This window comes from Pleurodeles waltl, chromosome 12, assembly GCF_031143425.1.
Source record: "Pleurodeles waltl isolate 20211129_DDA chromosome 12, aPleWal1.hap1.20221129, whole genome shotgun sequence".
Taxonomy (NCBI): Eukaryota; Metazoa; Chordata; class Amphibia; order Caudata; family Salamandridae; genus Pleurodeles; species Pleurodeles waltl.
The window spans coordinates 94,277,816-94,296,929 of NC_090451.1; the positions used below are offsets into that span (position 1 = coordinate 94,277,816).

The 19,114-nt window shown below is 46.0% G+C and overlaps 1 protein-coding gene across 1 annotated transcript; it reads right to left on the reverse strand.

The window, feature by feature from the left end:
* Positions 1-4,659: 4,659 nt before the first annotated feature.
* LOC138268275 (bone morphogenetic protein 2-like) lies at positions 4,660-10,146 on the reverse strand. The gene is made up of 5 exons (XM_069217768.1): positions 9,731-10,146; positions 8,315-8,457; positions 7,990-8,112; positions 7,183-7,378; positions 4,660-6,208 (listed from the first exon to the last, which is right to left on the reverse strand). The coding sequence occupies exons 1-5, from the start codon at positions 10,020-10,022 to the stop codon at positions 5,793-5,795; spliced, it is 1,170 nt and encodes a 389-aa protein (XP_069073869.1). The 5' UTR covers positions 10,023-10,146; the 3' UTR covers positions 4,660-5,792.
* Positions 10,147-19,114: the final 8,968 nt, after the last annotated feature.

Sequence of the window (19,114 nt, forward strand, 5' to 3'; positions counted from 1 at the left end):
GAAACATAGTTATGTCAAGGGTACAGTAGCCTCTAATGGAGCTGCAGCACTTGTGCTAATGAATTCTTCTGTGGCCTTTGACCTAATATGTCACCCCCTCTGCCCTGAAGGGATACAACGCATTGCCTTGTGCTTGTTTGCTCCCTACCTGACTAGCAGACCCATCATTTTATTTTATTTTTACATCCCTTCTGCCCCTATTCATTCCACAGAACTGCAGACGTTCTCCAATGATCCACCATCGCGCCTTAATGTTTAACATCCAATAGAAGTCGCTTCTGTAGTGATGACCAATATAGGGCTTCCTTGATGGATCGGGAGACTAAAGGTCTCCACCTCATTTTAAGACAGAAGTAGTCCAATCACCATTGAAGGGATGATTCACCCAAGGGACTCTGAATCCTGGATATGATGACTTTATCAATTATTTTGTCTAAAGTCTAACAACAAACCTCAATCATCAGCAGCAGGGAATCTGGTGGACTTCCTACCCTTTGCCTCTTCTTTTGAGTTCCAGTCAGAATAGTGCCTGGTCCAGCACCACACGACACTGCTGGAGTAATAGTGTTTTCTTTAGCGAATTTCTTGTGCAAGGCAAAAGTATCATCCCTGAATGAGACAGAGCTTTCAAATATTTCTTTTGGTATCTGCTGCCCAGTATTTGCAGGACCAGCAATTGGAGGTGTGTTGATTCCAGATCTACTGGAAGTGAAACTGACCAACCTTAATGCATTGAGGTGCTAGTCCAGATTCCTCTAGGTTATTTTTTAGAACTAGAGTTTAGAATTATATGGTGGCCAAATTCTCCCTTGCTTCAAACCTCTGTGCCCACTTAGAAGGGTGCTGAATTCTGATGTCAGGCTTTTTAAAGAAGTTATTTTTTTATGACCTACAACAGATAGGGGGTTTCAACTGGAGACCCCCTTTATTTTTGCACCCCTTTCACTCTCTCACTTCTAATTGATCCGAATACAGTTTTTGCTGCAAAAGTGGCCTTCCAACCTTAAACTTCTGCCCTGTTTCTGTCGACGTGGATGTGTCATTTTGCTGTTGCTGCATCTGCTTCAGCCGTAGAAGGTGCATGGGCGCCAACACCACACCAGGAGGCAGATATACCACGCTCTTCACATTAATCGGATTACCGTGTGAAATTCAGATGGACTGCTGTCCTTCATGATATTTCCAAAAGAAATGTGCACTGCTGACACACTCCTGTTTATTACCACAGAGGCTTTCCCCTAGTAGGTTTGCCTGTTTTCAGTTCCACAGATTTTCTAGCTTACTCAAAACTCGACATACTTTGTCTTCGATCTAAGGAATGCAATGTAGCTTTCTTTGAACATTATCTGGAATTGATTGCTTTTTTACATTTATGTTAAACTTGCCCATGTGCTGCAAAAGATTCCACAGACCTCTGTCCTCACTTTTAGGCATTCACAGTCTCCATGTCATGCTGAATGCTGCAACCTTTAACAAAAAACACTGCGTTGTTTCTCCTATTTTTATCTATTGTCCTGATAAAAGCCATTGTGTACTCATTTTCAATGGCGAAACATGTTGGTATTTTAAATAGGCATAGTCTCATTACACCAAGCTATGATTTTTAAGGGTGATTGGAATCTCTACTGTTTTTACATAGATTGCATCCTATCTCTATCGCCTGCTGCTATGTCCGTGGTCTGACTTTGTGATATAGGTGAGGATTGATATTTATTTTGCTATTAGATTTATTTTATGATTATTGACACACAAATAAAATCTTGATATGCATCTTTGTGTAAATGAAAAAAATCAATACTTCACTTGTTTTGTCTAATAAATTTCCTCCATTAACATTGGTATCTGGCAGGTTATAACCTCCCAATTTGCCTTTTGATAAACTGTAACCTCTTACCAAGGTTAATGCTCTACACAACCATGCTGGACACAGTAGGCCTGGGGTGAGTGGATCAGGTTCAGGGTAGAGCAACACCCAATTTCCGGCAGCCAGTCTGCAGAATGCAGCCTAAAGTCACTCCTGATACTGTTCTGTTTCTGTGACAATAGGCATTTCTTTTCTCAGTTTGTGTATCTGGGCAATAAACATTTTTCTCACCTGACAACTTGGTTGTGAGCTGGAAGGCACAATATGCTGCCTCGTAATTCCTTTGGAGAGTTCTATTGCGCACTTTTGTTGTGTGAGTGTTTTTTTTTTAATGAATGAATATTTGTATTGGTCCATTAATTAAACCTTTTACAATTAAAATCATAACAACAGCACGAAACAATTGGGAAGGACATTTGCACTTATCAAAACATAAGAGGGCATTTCTAAAATGTTTAAAGTACTGTGTGTGCTGAAAGCAGCATGAGCATGTCAAGTTTTGACACACAAGTATTATAAACAATCAGTTATTTTTTTTATTTTTTTTTATTTTTTATATGTACTGCTCCAGGTTGAGCTTATTCCATTATGGAATGTGCATTTTAAAAGCCTTAAATGGCCATTGTGTTGTAATGAAGCATGTCTGCATACATCACAAGGCTGCTTCAGGCATTTAGCTATGTTTTCTATTTATTGCTGCATTGGCAACAAGCATTGGCAAAGCCAAAAGTTTGCTAGTGGTTAGACAAAATGCAAGCATTCCTCCCATCACTTTTTATGTGTTTGATATACCACTCTAAGTTGTAAGGGTATGTCCAGACATGGGTCCTGTGCTCACTGAGCCACTGGAGCCAAGCTATACTTATAGTTGCTTGTGTTCTGGTTTGTGAGGACCTGACCTGGTAATTTGGATTGGACGGTTCCCATGAGGAGCAGGGTCAAGGCTGATTTGCATATGGCAGGGTCCAAACTGACGTGACATTTTCATCCAAAAGATTAATGAGTTGAGATCATACCCCGAATGATTGCCAGTGGTTAGACCCATTGTAAACATTCCTCCCATCACCTTCTCTGTGTTTGAAAAGCCAAATGTGTGGCTATTGCTTTTAAAAGGCAAGACCTTTGCTTTGCCTGTGACATTTAATTAGCTTAGCTGTAGAGAAATATTCTGCACCCAGTGTTGGGTGAGCTTTGAATATATTCATACCGGTTAAAATATACTTTAGTCAATTTTTATTTCAATTTAGACCTGGCAGTAAGCGGCAGAGATTGCACAAACACCCCGGGGTAGTTTAACAATAATAACTTATTTTCATATGACACATGATTTCACACTTCTGCCATTTATATGTGTTGTAAATAACTGGCGTTCCTGTTACCCAGTGTTATAGCATTCATTTTAAGAGTGTACAAATGCTGCAAGACTGAGGCAGGTGTGTCAGGGTCGAAACGTGTGACCTAAAGCTCACTGCATGATTCGGCAGTGACTGTTCAGCTCACCGGCCCTTATTGCCAGCAACATTTAACAATGCCGGACTCTTCATACCTGAAACGGGAAAATCCTGGTAACATGGTGACAACACAACTGTTCCTAGAGCTGAGGTGGGTGGAGGATCCGAAGCGAAAACAGCGTCCTCTGGGGGAGATAATGATATTACAGAATTGACTTTGGAAGATTAATACGTTTGTTCCACCTTTACAACAAGCATTGCCAAAGTCAATAGGCGTGGTATTGGTTGCTAGCTGTATTGCTTTGTCAAAGCCTGTTTTGATTTGCTGAAGTGGGTTGACCCACTACCCCTTGGTGAATGCTGAAGTGGGCAGAACTATGTGGATGACGCAACAATAGACCAGTGGATGAAGAGGGCTGGTTAAAAGCCCCTGTAAGTAGGTATATTACATATGTTATTTTAGTCAAATCAAAAGGTCTCGGCTAACACAAGACACACAAAAAATATATTGGGGGAAAAACTCAAGAACTGCTGGTACCAAAACATTTTTCAAGGCTGCATTTAGCTGTGTATCACACATTTTGAACTTGATCTGAGAGCATATCACAAATGTAGGAATTAGTCAAAGAGATCTGCCGCACTTATGACAGTCACAATAAAGGAGTGTTATTTTTGTTTCTAAGCTAAATTAGTGGATCTTCATGAATTACAGATTCAAGAGGATTGCTCGAAGGGAGTGTGATCTAAAGTCTAAGCTGCAGGCTTGGGAACTTGGGGTTGTGGGTTCAGATCCAGCCACACAATCAACTGAAAGTGTGCAATTTTAGCAATATCTCCTATTGTTTTTATGTTTAAATATGTGCACTGTAATTGTGTAATTCGAAGATGTAACTTGCTACTTCAAATATTCTCTTTTGGTTTACAGCTGAGAAACTACACATCTATTCCTGTGGAGATGTGTGTCTTGCCCATTTTCTTCAGTTTCAATCTGTATGACTGTATAGTTTGCAGAATCCTGGTTCACATTCTCGTAATACTGCTACAGTATTTTGTTGTCTAATGGACATAAATTGAGTAGCTTTCAGTGACATACATTTTATAATTTACTGGTTCCTTTAACAAAAAATGGTACTGTCTTATGGTCACAATACTTTGTAACATGAAAAACATGTAACCAGCACCCTTGTTGCTAAATGGAAAGTGTCCAGCCACACAACTCTTGTTCATTTCCAGTAACAACTGCAGAGATATTTTTCAATTATTTTAATAACTGATCAAAATTCAGTACAAAATTACATTTACATATTTACAAATATACACTGTAAATTTACATTATAAACATATATATTAATATTTTTGCTATGTACATATAGTACAAACCTATACAGTGACTTTCAGGACGTTCTGCTGCAACAAACCGCAAGAGAGGTGCATAGTTAGTATATTGAAGATGGTTACACAAATATGCGCTCAAAATGCATGTGCCACATGCTTACATCTGTAAGCCATATTCCTTTGTTCAGCCAGGGTTTTATTGACTAATGTGATATGAAACTGAACACAAATAGTTTTAATAATACCGAATTTGAAGTTTGTTTTGAAGCAACTGGACTACAGCAAAATGGCAGAATCTCTCAGAGGCCTGCGCCTCAGAAAATCTGATAAAGATGGTTCGGGCTATTCGCATGTCTATAATAAGAACTAGTGCTCCTGACCTCTCAGGGTCATCACCTTATATGGAATGCGCCCAATTGTGAGGTAGGCCAGTCCGCCTCTGGTATAACTGTTTCCATCTCAACAGAACCACATCACATCAAGGACCTGCACAGACATTACCATCAAAGCTGAACACAGTATCAATATGATGCTACTTTGTTGCATAAAAATAAAACCTAATTTCTGTTTAGTTGCCACATTAGTGGAATTCAGGCAATTCTAAGCGGGCAGCAATCCCGGGGAGAGTGAATCCATTCTGTGCAGCAAAACACTTTATATACAGCATATGAACATTTGTGATTTCTTGGAAGTCGGTACTGCAAAAATTCTGGGCAAAAAATCTGAAATTTGAGTACAAACAAATTAAGACTTTGTGGACAACAGTTCAGATATTTTGCGAAGAAAGTGCCTTGAATAGATTTTCCTGGAACTGGAAATTAATGTCAAAGTGCAAAAATCGCTGAATCTGCCCAGGCGCAATACCCAATGACTGTGACAATGCCACATTGTGTTTGTCAAGTTATAGTTCTTGGTGGACCCTGAAGTTCAGTGAACATTTTAAACTATTTTAGAAGTTGAGTGTGGTGCAGTTTGAGCCACATGGGATCAGATGGGCATTTGTCCATTTCACTGTGGGACAGTTCTGTCCCACCCTCCAGTCGGTTAAAAGGTCCAGGAGCTATCCACTGTGTTTATATGCCAGGGTGTGCTTTTATTTCTTTAACTAGCCAGTCTTTTGTCTAAGCCACACTTTTTGACCACTAGTGGCACCCACAGCTTCCTGCAACCATGTCATCGTACTGTTTGAGCACCACATTCTCGTCGTCGTCGAAGTAGAGCAAGTTAATGGAGAAAAGTTTGTCAGGGACACAGCACGGACTGTGGACCCCACGTGTCAGCTTCAGTGCATTGATGATGGACTGCACAGTGGCATGGTTTGTTGGCCGCATGTTTTGACCCAGTGGGAAGAGGCAAGAACCCTTGCAGTGGTAGGCATTGTAGCCCCTTGGAGAGATGATCCAACCTGACCAGCCGATCTCCTCAAAATCTACATACAGTGGGTGCCGCTGACATGGAAGTCGGCCATCTTCCTCATCTAAAGAGCGAGCATTGCGGCTGCGGTTGTTGGCGGGAGCACTGGGCTCATTAGGCAGGGCTGCAGATTCCACATGTGCATCTAAAGAAGAAGGGGAAATATAAGTTAGTTGTGTAACTGATCTAGCAAAACTGACAGTCAAGAGACAGCAGAGCAGACATTGACGAAGCAGATGAGCATCAAGACCAGAGCCCTAATCCAATGACCAGTTTTCACTTAATGCCCCTAGGTAGCAACACTAGAGGTTTGGTAGCATCCATATAATTTAACTACCAGGGACCCCGACTATGGTAGAAAAGTCCATACAGTATGAGCTCCAATCTGAGATTGGCCCTTGGTCCCTAACAATTTATCTGCAATTGTTTTAAGCCAATCTACCCATCCTAGCATCGATAGGTGAACCTCCACATTGGGCAATCACCCTAGAGGAATTCAAGTATAATTATTACAAATAGTGTCTCATGAATCCAACAGTACAAGGACTCTTTTTATCATCTGCTCATGCCCAGTGTTACAACGCACCAGATTCCAGATGCAATGTTGCAGTTGACAATTTGATGTCTAAGGATGTCTGCAGGTCCGCTTGCCATTTTTATTTTAGCATTAGGCGGGTATAACTAAATTTTCTGAATCCCAATGTGTCAGATAGGTTAGGTAACCATGTACGTTGACAACTGAATTTTGCACACATGTGGGAGATTTACTAAGTATCTAGTGTCTCTGACAGGCCAATAGGGCAGAGTAATACTTGGTCACAGGGCAGTCTCTGTCTGATGTGCGATCATTTAATTGTTCTGCCCTAACACTGTTGTCCTATCACAGATACCAGCCTGTTTAGAAACCATCCAGGTGTCTTATATGCCAGCATGTCCCTGCTTGGATGTAAACTCAAATACTTTGTCCTGAGTAAGTATTAAGGGAAAGCTGTAAATGATCCCCTTTATGGTACCTCACCCCTAAATGAGCACCCCAGCTCCCTGCCTGATTGTGACCGTGTATGAACAGAAGCAACTAAATGATGCAAATGGGCTCTCCCAGGCTGTGCTGCCGCTCACCTTGTACGCTGTGAATGGGGACGGTGCCTCTCCGCCCATCGTCGGTGAAGAGGACCAGCATGGGCTGCTTGCTTTGGTGGTGGTCCCTGCCAGAGGCAAAGCGTACGGCACTGGGGTCCACCTGAACGCCGCCAAGCGTCTTCATTGTCACCAGTAGGCCCAGGTTGTTCTTGTCGTCGTCAGTCCATGATCGAACCTGCAACCCACAATGTACGTCATTATCTGAGTAAATGGACATATGATTAAACTACAACGTAAAGCACCCTGCTGATGAGGTACACACAAAGCTTCGTCTTGCAGTAGCTACTACATACAACAGCATCTTTAGCTATAAGCACTATCATCATTTGAGTTCTACACAAAGCAAAAGGCTGACTAAACTACACCACGAGCAAGCCACGGGAGCCCGAGCTGGCTAGAGGCTAGAATTATCATTTCTAGTGACTGCTGAAAAGCATTATTTTATTACGCTGCTTTCAGTTGGATGTCCATGTTAAATGGCTCACCTAGTCAATTAGGACAACGTAAACCTCAACCCCGCACTAACCATCATCACTTAAGGAAATTCTAAAAGCGTTGTTTTCCGGGATGTGCGGTGGAGCCGCACTGGGCAAGGCGAACTGTATTTTCCCCCTAGATAATGGGTGTAAACATACAAAAATGCTGACTGATCTGTTTAGAGAACTACGTTCTTATGTCCCGTTTTACGCGATAAACGGTAACCATAACAACCACGAAAACTCAAAGTGCTGAATCGCTGCCGGTTCCCAAACATTGCGCATGCGCAAACAGCAACAAGGAACTTACAGCTTGAGTGATGGAGAAGACCTCCCAACCCGAGGCCTGCATGGGGATGAGCCTGGAAGACAGCAGCTTTTTTCCATGGGGGGAGTCCAGATTCTTTTTATCCAACACCTGGTACACGTTCACCTAGAAAGTACAAAACGTATGGTCAATATAACAGGCCCAATGGCTGCATTTATACATATCCAAGGTTGTTGGAGTTTGAAAATTGCACACATTGTCTCTCTCTGACTCGCAAGTACGGATTGAGGCGCGTGTAACTTGTTATTGTTATCGGTTTTGAGGACCCTCGTTTTAAAACCCCTCCATTGAGGCACGGCTTGCTCACCTGGCAGAAATGATGCTTCCGGAAGTGAGCCAGCTCGGGGTGCCTGGACCTCAGCTTGAAAAGGTGTAGTTCCGCCGTGAGGACTTTCTCGTTCTTCGCCACCGTCGACAAATTGAACAGGAAATGCATCTGGTCGCTGTGAACTAAGGGAAGGAAAACTTGTTAATGGAATGATTCAAGTTCCAGCTTCGCTCGGACTTGTAATCGGGGGCGTGGTGCCCTTGTACACATTTTATATCGAAAAGAACGACTTGGATTCCAAGGACACCCCAGGGCGTAACGAAACTGGAGCACCCCTCTCCCTCTCCCCGCCCCGCACACGCAAAGACTTGGGGGTGGCCCCTCCGGACTCGCTCAGGCCAGTTAATGTGCTGAGGGGGCCCTCTGGAGCTCGGGGGCTGCAGGGCCTTTGTTACGCCACTGGGCCACCCAAAACCAATAAATTCGGTTCCGAACATGGCATACGCAAGGTAGAAGTTTTATGTGTATCTGGAATTACACCCTCTCCCGTTCTCGTCGTGGGGCTGGGCTGGTTTCATTTGACATCACAGTCAGATAATCAACCGCGAGTAGCATGGATTGGCAACGCTAACTGGCATAATATCAGTGTTATCGTAGTAGTGGCGAAGTGCAAGCAAGAAGCCATACTTTCTTAAGTAGGTACAGTGCCATCCATGGTCGTGCTGCCATCCCCTCCCAACCCCCCCCCCCCCCCCCCCCACACACACACCTCCGGGATATCTCCTCTTGGCGCTGTTTCTGTCCGAGATGGGCTGACCAATCAGGAAATTAGAAGGGTCTATACCTCTGAGAAGCCAGAGGGGCTGGGGTACAGTCAGCCACGGATGCGGGCGTCTGTCCCTCAGCTTTACTGCAGAATCACTGAATACTGACGCTTCTGTCTGGCACAAGGTCCTGTGTCTCAGGTGCAGCGTTAGTCACGTGTCAGACAAGGGCTGACATGAGACTGACTCCTGATATGTAAGTATCCCCTTGCTCCCCGTCTCTTCGAGGCACCACGACCCGGCACTTAGGCTAACCTTTCAATACACTGGATCTACAACCATTGCTTCTCGTTTAACTATTATACTTAGGTCATCCGACCAGAAGGACCCAAGTGGTCTAATTTCTAATGCAAGAATTTTGGTTAGGCCTTCGGGACAGTCAAACTATATAACAACAGGGCATTAAATTGCAACATTCAGACTAGGAGATTTCTTGGCTTAGTTTCCATGACAAATAGGAATGTTGAAATTAGAACCAAGGGCCAATGAGAGGAATTACACCTTTAACCACCAAAGAAAATAGAAAAACGGAGGCTCCATGTAAAGTTCCTGAGTTCAATACAGTGGTCAGAAAGTAGTCAGAAAATGAAAATATCTACATTGAATTGAAGTGGTCGAGAGGCATCCTTACTTTTATCGAAGAAGCTGCGCACAGTGTTGCCCTCCAGCAGATGTGGGTCCTTGGTGACGCCGTCCGCGTCTGCCACCGTGTTGAAGAGGTCCACCATGTACTGTGGAGGTTGCTTGGTGTGTTGGGGGGAGTGTGGTGGGTCCTCAATGCCAAAGACCTCCAGGAGCCTCTTGAGGGCCTCAGACCTCATCTCCTCAGAGCCTTCCTCTGGAGCAGACTCATCCTCGGTGCTGCTGGTCGGTCTGGGGGTGCAGGAGGGCACCAGGGCCAGCACCAGCAGAATAATCCACATTTTTCCTGGTCCTCGGTGGTGTCCACAGAAGATGTCTCCACACAAAGGCTTCCTTGAGCAAGTGGCTGCTGGACTCTGGGGACCCCCCTTTATAGGGGAGGCTTGGGGGGCACCTGGACTGTAGGCTCGGATGCGAGATGGCATTAAGTGCCTTATGCAAAGCAGCAATCAGCTAAGGCAAAGAGAACTAATTGGGGTGCTAACAAGGTGTGAAAACGGACGGCAAGACCCCATCATCGATTATCCCCCAGTACACAAGCTCCGAGGAAGGAGTGGGGTGAGCCTCTCCGTGCCAGTGTGTACATATCTCATCCCAAACACGGGCTGGCTTCCCTGTGTGGACAGAGCTCGGGGCGCGTTTGCGCACCTGGGGGGCGCAGCTTGGCCGAACATTTTTCCTCGGTAAACGCGACTTTAGCCCATTGTGAGGGGCCGAGCCCGGACAGTTTGCTCTCCCCATGTGGCTAACTTCCTCCTTTTACAGGTATTAATTGGGCACACAAGGGGTTACTGCCTTTTCCTGAATTGGAGGCCATTCAACAAACGAAGGGGGAAGAGGCCTGGGCGCACCCGGGACATATGTAAGCAGGCATCGGATCCATTAGGGAGGATGACATGGGGTGGTGGTGTTGGGGGAGGGAGGGGGCTGTGCAACAACACATTACACAAAGCTGTTAATGTGTGTGGGGCGGGCGTGAGGTGCGAGGCACAAGAGCACATATAACCCAAAAAAGAAAAATCCCTCTAAGCCTGTTTGTCGTCCTAATGGGGAAAAACACATGTTCTAAAATGCGTAGCCTGCCACCTGCCATGTTAGAAATGCGATGGCAAAGATATGGTGCACGGCTTTGCTCGTGTAATCCGACAACGTGCACTGTTTCCAAAACGTTTTACTGTCTTTAAAAGTAAATTTTACTTCTTTTCATAAAATAGTAAAATCATTTGAAATAAAACGAGAAACTTCTTGGACTATTTCCAAATAAAATTGCTTTCTCAATGACATCCAAAATTTCAGACAAATACCGTTAATTTATAACATTTTCTATTTGGGGCTTTTTACCTTTCAGAAATACTTGTGTGCGTAAATGCTAAGGTACGAGGGAACAGTTAAACTTTCCAAAACTGATTTTTTGTGTGTTTGCAGATAATTTTTTTTCGGATGTACTGCAATCAGATATTTCAGCTGCGCTGAAGTTCAAAGGTCGGGAAAGATGTGATCAAGTGATTGATAAATGATTACTTGATTGCAAATTCATCTTTCCGTCGGGTTTGTGGCTTGGCCTCACTCAGCTCCTCATTAGCCGGCCTAAGCTGTCAGGTGGTTAATGGCCGCCGCAGAGCGCGTTGATTGGCCGAGAAGGCCAGGGGGTCTTGTCGATGGGGTGGGGGCAGCAGGTGGCTCTCTCCTGGGCTGGACTGGCACATGCTCCTATGATTGAGGGGACGGGGGAAGTGTCGCCCCCGCCTACAGTTTATAAAACCGGGGAACACACCCGTAGGGAGAAGGCCTGATCAAAATACTTCCCCTTTCGTAAATCACGCTGTGGTTGCGTCCATTCCAAACTCAATTAATAAAAATAGAAAGTGAATACCCATGCGTGTCTCTTCTTCTTTAAATCTATTGCCACTCGCAGCATCCTCCATCCCTACCACCTAGATTTTCGGGAATACATAGACACCAGAGGCGTTTAGGGAGTTCCCAAGTCTCCCTGTAGCTCAGCCGGTCACTTTTCTTTGCATCCTGGGATTTGTAGTCTTCCATTAAAACATTAGGAGTACGAGCACGAGATTCTTAGGTAAAACCTCCACTAGATTAGCTTTCCATCCCACCTGTGAATCTCGAGAGGTTGTCTAATTGATCACTCATCGTAGCCATCTAGCTGCTCCATGTAATGAGTGAGACTCTCAGCCATATTTGGCTTTTTTAAACCCATATCAGAATGGGAAAAGGGAACCTACAAGTCCCAGACTGCAAAGAGGTCTTAACCTAAAGGCTGGGGCTCGGAGAAGGGAACACGTGTGACATGGACCCAGTTGTCAACTATCATTCAATGCTGGCATTTAAGCGTTTGCACTATGGGTGCTGAAAGATTTAATGAACTGCGTATTGGTGACAAAATCGTCTACGAAATATGATGCGTGGACCCCGGATTACTTAACTAACACCTAATCACGCCCCCACAAAAAGAACATTTCCGAGCTTTAATTGCAGCTTTCTTGCATGAATTTCTGAGGCCTTCTGATAAACATATGCGATGTTGCGCTCTGCAGCTTCTCAGCAACGGTTTACCAAAGTGTCACTGGTCCTCTCAGCAAATCTTACGCGGTCTCCATTACTTTGAGTTGCCCGCTGCCAATTTCCCTTCCTGATCTAACTATTTGCTTCTGGACTTCCAACATGAACTATACCGTAAGTGAAACAAGTCAACAAATTGAACTGTTTTCCTGTCTCAGAGACCAGCAGCTGCTTTTTAATTCCTCTCTGGAGGGGAACCAAGAAGTATGCCTAGATGAGGGCACATTTGCCAGTGTTCCCTTCTTACTCAGGGTGTGGGCTGTAGGGTCCATTGAACACTTTCATGCTCCTGCTACGCCTTCCTGTGATGTTTGGTGGTTATGAGCAGGTCTTTCAGCACGTTATCTCTCTTCTCTGCCATCCCGTAGCTAACATATCTGTCTTCTCTGCCATGCCATAGCTAAAATACCTGTCTGCCCTGCCACCCCATAGCTAACATAATTCTAATCTCTGTCATCCTCTAGCTAACATATCGGTCTTCTCTGTCACCCCGCAGCTAACATATGTCTTCCCTATCATCCCATAGCGGTTGTACGACGGAACACCGACGTCCGAAACAACTAGTGCCTTAACAACGAGGTCGGAACACCGACCTCGTTGTTATTACTAATGCCTTTACCACGAATGCCTTAACAACGATATTTCGTTGTAAAGGCATTCCTCATAAAAGCATTAGTAATAGGCACCATTGATCCTGCATCCCTCACCCCACCCCCCCAACCCCACCTCAAAACCTAAAACCCCCGACCCCCCCACCCCTCCCCAAAACCAAAAACGCCCCACCCCACCCCAAAACCAAATACGCCCCACCGCCCCAACCCCACCCCAAAACCTAAAACCCCCTGACCCCCCCACCCCCTCCCCAAAACCAAAAACGCCCCACCCCAAAACCTAAAACCCCCTGAACCCCCACCCCTCCCCAAAACCAAAAACGCCCCACCCCACCCCAAAACCTAAAACCCCCTGACCCCCCACCCCCTCCCCAAAACCAAAAACGCCCCACCCCAAAACCTAAAAACCCCTGACCCCCCACCCCCTCCCTAAAACCAAAAACACCCCACCCCAAAACCTAAAACCCCCTGACCCCCCACCCCTCCCCAAAACCTAAAACGCCCCACCGCAAAACCTAAAACCCCCTGACCCCCACCCTCTCCCCAAAACCAAAAACGCCCCAACCCCCCAACCTCACCCCAAAACCTAAAACGCCCCACCCCCCAGCCCCCTCCCCTCCCCAAAACCAAAAACGCCCCACCCCACCAACCCCACCCCAAAACCTAAAACCCCGACCCCCCACCCCCTCCCCAAAACCAAAAACGCCCCACCCCCCAACCCCACCCCAAAACCTAAAACCTCCTGACCCTCCACCCCCTCCCCAAAACCTAAAACGCCCCACCCCCAACCCCACCCCAAAACCTAAAACCCCCTGACCCCCTCCCCAAAACCTAAAACGCCCCAACCCCACCCCAAAACCTAAAACCCCCCCACCCCCTCCCCAAAACCAAAAACGCCCCACCCCAAAACCTAAAACCCCCTGACCCCCACCCCCTCCCCAAAAACGCCCCACCCCAACCCCACCCCAAAACCTAAAACCCCCTGACGCCCCACCCCCTCCCCAAAACCTAAAACGCCCCAACCCCCCCACCCCACCCCAAAACCTAAAACCCCCTGACCCCCCAGCCCCTCCCCAAAACCTAAAACGCCCCACCGCAAAACCTAAAACCCCCTGACCCCCACCCCCTCTCCAAAACCAAAAACGCCCCACCCCCCAACCTCACCCCAAAACCTAAAACCCCCTGACCCCCCATCCCCTCCCCAAAACCTAAAACGCCCCACCCCACCAACCCCACCCCAAAACCTAAAACCCCCTGACCCCCCACCCCCTCCCCAAAACCAAAAATGCACCACCCCCCAACCCCACCACAAAACCTAAAACCTCCTGACCCTCCACCCCCTCCCCAAAACCTAAAACACCCCACCCCAAAACCTAAAACCCCCTGACCCCCTCCCCAAAACCAAAAACGCCCCACCCCCCAACCCCACCCCAAAACCTAAAACCCCCTGACCCCCTCCCCAAAACCTAAAATGCCCCAACCCCACCCCAAAACCTAAAACCCCCTGACCCCCCCACCCCCTCCCCAAAACCAAAAACGCCCCACCCCCAACCCCACCCCAAAACCTAAATTCCCCCATACCCCCACCCCCTCCCCAAAACCTAAAACGCCCCACCCCAAAACCTAAAACCCCCTGGCCCCCACCCCCTCCCCAAAACCAAAAACGCCCCACACCCCCAACCCCATCCCAAAACCTAAAACACCCCACCCCAAAACCCCCTGACCCCCCACCCCCTCCCCCTCCCCAAAACCTAAAACGCCCAACCCCCCAACCCCACCCCAAAACCTAAAACCCCCTGACCCCCCTCCCCAAAACCAAAAACGCCCCACCCCCCCAACCCCACCCGAAAACCTAAAACCCCCTGACCCCCCACCCCCTCCCCAAAACCAAAAACACCCCACCCCACCCCAAAACCTAAAACCCCCTGACCCCACCCCCTCCCCAAAACCAAAAACGCCCCACCCCCCAACCCCACCCCAAATTCTAAAACCCCCTGAACCCCCACCCCCTCCCCAAAACCAAAAACACCCCACTTACCTTAGTCGTCCCGTCGTCACCTGCGTCGTCCTCCTTAGCCGACTCCCTTCTTTGTACCTTAACCAGCCTGTTCATTGTTCAGAACATGGGTAGTTAGGCACAAAATAACGGAGTCGTGGTTAAAGAAAGCGTTGTTCCCGCTTTCGTTAACCACGACTTCGTTAACAAACCTTCGGCATAAAGGACGTTTCCCTCCCATAGCTAACATATCTCTCTTCTCTGTCACCCAGTAGCTAACATATCTCTCTTCTCTGCCATGCCATAGCTAACATGACTGTCTACTTTAAGTTGCATTCCACATATACCTCATCCACTTTGCTAATATCCCTTATTTATTTAACTATTAAATAAATCACAACTCTACCGCTGGTCCATTTGACTACTTCTGTTATGTACTTGCTCCTTTTAACTTTAATGAAGAAGTCATTTACCTCTCGAGGACACACCATCGAGAGATCAACAGTGTGACCCTCGCTGTCATTTTTCTTAGAAGCACAGCACACCAGGAGGGTCACACTATGACCCTCACTGTCCTCTGAATCACGATCAGAAAACACTGGGATGTTAACATAGTCACAACCAGAGGACGACCAAATATCATCAGGCCCTTCACTGTCTATGACGTCACAGGCGGAGCACCCGAGCTGAGAGCATCAGGATGCTAATGCCATGACCTTCATCACCCTTTATATCACCCATACTGAACCTCAGGATGCTAAAATCATGACGTTCACCGTCCTTTACATCGTAAGCACAAACACAGAATGTTTTCTCCTCCATCAAGGTTTATGACGTCAAAAGCAGAGGACACCGAGATGCTAACACTGTGACCTTCACTGTCCTTTATATCACAGGCAGAGAATAACCACGTGTTATCATGCTATTACTGCCTATGACGTCATGAGAGGGGAAAACCAGAATGTTAACACTGTGACATTCACTGTCTTTTACATCAGAAGCATAGACCTTCAAGATGTTAACACTGCGGCCTTCACTGTATTTTAGATCACAAGCAGAGAAATCCAGAATGTTAAGATTGTGACATTCACTGCCCTTTACATCACAAGCAGAGGACTCCAGGATGTTTTCACAATGACCTTCACTGTACTTTAGGTCAGAAGCAGTGACCTCCAGGATGTTGACCCCTCGACCTTCACTGTCCTTTAAATCACAAGCAGAAAATTCAAGGATGTTAACACTGTGACCTTCACTGTCCTTTACGTCACAAGCAAAGACTTCCAGTATGTTAACACTGTGACCCTCACTGTCCTTTAAATCACAAGCAGAGAATTCAAGGATGTTAACACTGTGACATTCACTGCCGTTTACGTCTCAAGCAGAGTCCTCCAGGATGTTAACACTGTGACCTTCACTGCCCTTTACATCACAAGCAGAGGCTTCCAGGATATTAACACCGCTGTGACCTTCACTGCCCTTTACTTCACAAGCAGAAAACCGCAGGATGTTAACACTGCTCTGACCTTCACTGCCCTTTACATCACAAGTGGAGAAGTCCAGGATGTTAACACTGCTGTGACCTTCACTGCCTTTTATGTCACAAGCAGAAAACTCTGGGATCGTAACACTGCTGTGGCCCTCACTGTCCTTTACATCACAAGTGGTGAACTCCAGGATGTTAACACTGGTGTGACCTTCACTGTCAATGTCACAAGCGGAGAACTCCTGGATGTGAACACACTGACCTTCACTGCCCTTTACATCACAAGCAGAAACATCCAGGATGTTAACATTGTGACCTTCACTATCCTTTACAACACAAGCAGAGAACTCCAGGATATTAACAATAGGACCTTCAGTGCCCTTTACATCACAAGCAGGGAAGTCCAGGATGTTAACACTGCTGTGGCCTTCACTGTAATTTATGTCACAAGCAGAGTTCTCCAGGATGTTAACACTGTGGCCTTCACTGCCCTTTACGTCACAAGAGGAAACTTCCATGATATTAACGCTGCTGTGAGCTTCACTGCCATTTACGTCAGAAGCAGAGGACTCCAGGATGTTAACACTCTGACTTTCACTGCCCTTTACATCACAAGCAGGGAAGCCCAGGATGTTAACACTGCTCTGGCCTTCACTGTAATTTATGTCACAAGCAGAGTTCTCCAGGATGTTAACACTGCGGCCTTCACTGCCCTCTTCACTGCCCTTTACATCACAAGAAGAGTCCTCCAGGATGTTAACACTGCTGTGACCTTTACTGGCCTTTTACATCACAAGTGGAGAAGTCCAGGATGTTAACACTGCTGTGATCTTCACTGCCTTTTATGTCACAAGCAGAAAACTCTGGGATGTTGACACTGCTGTGGACTTTAGTGTTCTTTATGTCAAAAGTGGAGAACTCCGGGATGTTAACACTGGTGTGAACTTTACTGTCAACTTCACAAGCGGAGAACTCCTGGATGTTAACAGTCTGACCTTCACTGTCCTTAAGATCAAAAGCGGAGAATTCCAGGATGTTAACACTTTGACCTTCACTTTCATTTACACCATAAGCTGAGAACTCCAGGATGTTAACACTGTGACCTTCACTGTCCTTTACATCACAAACAAAGGCCTCCGTGATGTTAACACTGTGACCTTCACTGTACTTTAGATCACAAGCAGAGAACCTACAGGATGTTATTATTGTGACCTTCACTGTCTTTTACATCACAAGCAGAGAACTCCAGGGTGTTTACACTGTGGCCTTCACTGTCCTTTTCCTCACAAGGAAAGACGTACATGATGTTAACACTGTGACCTTCACTGTCCTTTACATCACAAGCAGAGAAATATAGGATGTTCAAGCAGAGGACTGACTGTCATTTGCATCAGAAACGGAGACCTGAGGATGTTAACACAGTGACCGTAACTGTCTTTTACCTCACAAGTGGAATCCTCCAGGATGTAAAAAATTTGACCTTCACTACCTTTTATGTCACAAGCAAAAACTTCCAGGATGTTAACACTGTGACCTTCATTGCCCTTTACGTCACAAGCAGAGACCTCCAGGATGTTACTTCTGTGACCTTTACTGCCTTTAACATCACAGGCAGAGTTCTCCAGGATATTAACACTATGACCTTCAGGGCCCTTTACATCACAAGCAGAATCCCTTTACGTCACAAGCAGAGACCTCCAGGATGTTACCACTGTGACCTTTACTGCCTTTAACATCACAGGCAGAGTTCTCCAGGATATTAACACTATGACCTTCACTGCCCTTTACATAACAAGCGGAGAAGTCCAGGATGTTAACACTGTGACCTTTACTGCCCTTTACTTTACAAGCAGAGAACTCCAGGATGTTAACACTGTGACTTTCACTGCCCTTTATGTCAGAAGCAGAGAATTCCAAGATGTTAACACTGTGATCTTCACTGTCCTTTACGTCACAAGCAGAGAACTACAGGATGTTTCATTGTGACCAACATTGTCTTTTACATCACAAGCAGAGAACTCCAGGATGTTAACACTGTGACCTTCACTGCCCTTTACATCACAAGCAGAGGCTTCCAGGATATTAACACCGCTGTGACCTTCACTGCCCTTTACTTCACAAGCAGAAAACCGCAGGATGTTAACACTGCTCTGACCTTCACTGCCCTTTACATCACAAGTGGAGAAGTCCAGGATGTTAACACTGCTGTGACCTTCACTGCCTTTTATGTCACAAGCAGAAAACTCTGGGATCGTAACACTGCTGTGGCCCTCACTGTCCTTTACATCACAAGTGGTGAACTCCAGGATGTTAACACTGGTGTGACCTTCACTGTCAATGTCACAAGCGGAGAACTCCTGGATGTGAACACACTGACCTTCACTGCCCTTTACATCACAAGCAGAAACATCCAGGATGTTAACATTGTGACCTTCACTATCCTTTACAACACAAGCAGAGAACTCCAGGATATTAACAATAGGACCTTCAGTGCCCTTTACATCACAAGCAGGGAAGTCCAGGATGTTAACACTGCTGTGGCCTTCACTGTAATTTATGTCACAAGCAGAGTTCTCCAGGATGTTAACACTGTGGCCTTCACTGCCCCTTACGTCACAAGAGGAAACTTCCATGATATTAACGCTGCTGTGAGCTTCACTGCCATTTACGTCAGAAGCAGAGGACTCCAGGATGTTAACACTCTGA